This window comes from Cynara cardunculus, assembly GCF_001531365.2.
Source record: "Cynara cardunculus var. scolymus isolate 2C chromosome LG 13, CcrdV1, whole genome shotgun sequence".
Classification (NCBI taxonomy): domain Eukaryota; kingdom Viridiplantae; phylum Streptophyta; class Magnoliopsida; order Asterales; family Asteraceae; genus Cynara; species Cynara cardunculus.
In genome coordinates this window covers 40,534,529-40,537,451 of record NC_037540.1, presented here as the reverse complement: position 1 = coordinate 40,537,451, position 2,923 = coordinate 40,534,529, and the positions used below count along the sequence as shown (strand labels likewise).

The following is a 2,923-nucleotide window of genomic DNA, read 5'->3' as shown; positions in this document are numbered from 1 at the left end:
GGGCAGAATGGTTGGGTTGAAAGCCTTATACGTCATCTAATGCAAATATCATAGACCATAATATAATAATTCCATTTATGCATCTATGGATCTTCTTAGTTTTTTTTATTAACCTGGATATCCAGACAGCTCGGAGTCACCGCATTTGAACCTCCGTAGCCACAAGGGAATTTTTATTCCTCATTGGATTTAAACTTGAGACCTCCTGGTAATTTTGATCTTCAGAGTCAAGCTCAAACCAATCAGGCACCACCCTTGTGGTTGGATCTTCTTAGTTTGCAACCAAAAGGTACAAAATACTGATAGAAAGCCGAAAAAGGAACATCTAGTCAATCCGAAGAAAACCCCTTTTCTCTTGAAATCAACATAAGAAAATCAGTTACATTAGGTTACATCATCAAAATGATCGAATACGATATGAAACTGTATCTTTTACTGTAATATAAGTCATTATAACACAATTGTTTCAAACTTAATCATAAAAAGAGACTTGTACCCCTATGAAAGATGCCAAAAAAAAACATGATGATATAAGTGGGTGGGTGATTATTAGACTATGTATATAATGTTGGGTGAGTAGGTTGGTGGGTAGGGGTGGGGTATGATGTTTTCACATTATTTGGCTCTATCTTGAATGATATCAAACCCCATCTCACTTGGCTCAGTTGCTTGGACTTCATAGTGAATCCCATCCAAAACCCTTCTTAATCCATCCTTGGATGTTGCATACAACATTTTTGCTCTTATTTTTGATGCACTTGGAGCCCTATACAACATTCATAATCATATCAACATACATACATACATACATACATACATACATACATGTATGCATACATATATAGAGAGAGAGAGAGAAAGAGACTTGAGATCATGTGAGACAAGGTTGTTTTCGTGAGACGTGTGAGCCAACCGAACCTCCACAACAAACACGTTGTGAAAGTTACCTTCACAGCGTTTTGTTATGAAGTTTTAAATGTAAAAATGTTACCTCACGTGTCTCACGAAAACAACCATATCATATAATGTCACTTTTTTCAATAAAGTCTAAGTCTATTATTTCCAATCCACATACTTATGCACCTTTATTTAAAGTCAAATAAATGACACCATTATTATAAAGTTATTGTCTTTTATTCCATTTCTTCTTTTTAAATTCTTATTTCTATTTCCATTTTTCCAAATATTTAATATGTTTTAAGATAATTTTAAAAAAAAATTCAGATAATATTTGAGAGATTTATGTTAAACTTGTAATCTTGTATATCAGATAATGCAATATCTGATTTGACACATAACTTAATAATAAATATACGATTTAAAATGTAAGTTTTTACCTACAAAAGATTCTGAAAGAAAGTAATGCAAATAGTTTAACAAACCAGATCGGATGTGTCGGCACATTTTATCAGAAAGTATGGTCCATGAATAAGATGTATGCTAATATTTCCCTTGTCTTAAAAAAGTAGAAATACTGGTTTTTATCGATACATCCAGAGTCCAAATTTTATTTGACAAGTAACACGCGTTAGACGAATTTAGATTTTGAAAAGTAATAGAAGAACTTGATAAAGCAGGAATTGAAAGAAAACAGAAGTACTTAATGCAAAAACGCTACAAGAAAATGAAGAATTTGATCAGATAACTAATGACTTAGCAGTATATGATAACCCAATCTTTTCTAAAGTAATTTAAATCTCAATAGAAAAAATGAATGTGTCTTAAGTTCATTTAAGGGGATGTTTGTTTACCTCTTAATAGTTTCATTAAGAGTCAGTGTCTGAATCACTAAGAGATTAATCTTGTTTGGCAAAAAAAGAGTATGTCTCTTAATGGTTCTAAAACCCTCCGAAAAATTTTGTATCTTGAATCTTTTTTGACCATTCAACACCCTAATTTCATTCTAAATAATTACTATACAATTATATTTCTTTTTACACTACATCATAAGAGTCTCTTAATGATTCTGACATATATACAATAACTAATTCAAGATAAAATTACAAATAAAATGACAAAAATACCCAAATAAATGATGGGTTTGTAGTTTCCTATGTTAATTTATAAATTTTAATTATTACTTTATAATAAAAATAATTAAATCATTATAAATCAATAATATGGAAAATATCAAGATATGGAATACGAACCATGCAATAAAGAAAATCTTGCTTTTCCGGCAATTATCGACGGTGACGAAATCAAAATCAAAGACGGCGTAACGACAGTCGTCGTCCGGGAGGGAGGCGGTGAGATCGGAGTACCCTTCTCCGGCGTCACCAACTTTATCGACGGTCACCAGCTTCGATTTCTCGTCGATCTTAAACACTATATACCGATGAACCTTCTTCCATTTCATCTCCATGAACGAATTCTTACATTCATCCGCCACCCACATCCCCGTCGTCGCCTACAACCACCGTGATTCCGCCGCCGATTAGTAAATCATTTTCACACACACACACACAGAACCGAAATATTTAAGTATAATATTAATTTCGAAAAGTTAAAGATAAAGTTATGGAAGAATACCATCTTGAAAGCCATAGCCATGGTGGTAGATCGTTTTGTCCGGCCGCCGGTGACGGTGGTGCGAGAGGGAAGCGTTTGGTTTACGGCGGCGTTAGCGTGTGAAGAAAAGTGGGCGTGGAATGGAATTGTGGCGCGTTGGGTTTGTGTTATTTGTGTATGGAGTTTATATAAATACACCATTATTTAAATGCCACCATAATTGAAGATAATTACAACTTTGCCACGCAAGAACGAAATAGATAACAAATCATTAACTTTTTTTTAATAAAACATTTAAATATATTTTAATTTTTAATTTAACTTAAACTACGTAGTTTTAAACTCGGTGGTTGTTATCAGTCTTAGATTCTCAAACAGATGAATGTCTATCAGTTTGGGTTCTCGATTTTCG

At 33.1% G+C, this 2,923-nt stretch overlaps 1 protein-coding gene across 1 annotated transcript; it reads right to left on the bottom strand.

Moving 5' to 3' along the window:
• Positions 1-331: 331 nt before the first annotated feature.
• Positions 332-2,675, bottom strand: LOC112525153 (actin-depolymerizing factor 5-like). Its single transcript, XM_025135138.1, has 3 exons — positions 2,533-2,675; positions 2,151-2,410; positions 332-766 (listed from the first exon to the last, which is right to left on the bottom strand). The coding sequence occupies exons 1-3, from the start codon at positions 2,551-2,553 to the stop codon at positions 616-618; spliced, it is 432 nt and encodes a 143-aa protein (XP_024990906.1). The 5' UTR covers positions 2,554-2,675; the 3' UTR covers positions 332-615.
• Positions 2,676-2,923: the final 248 nt, after the last annotated feature.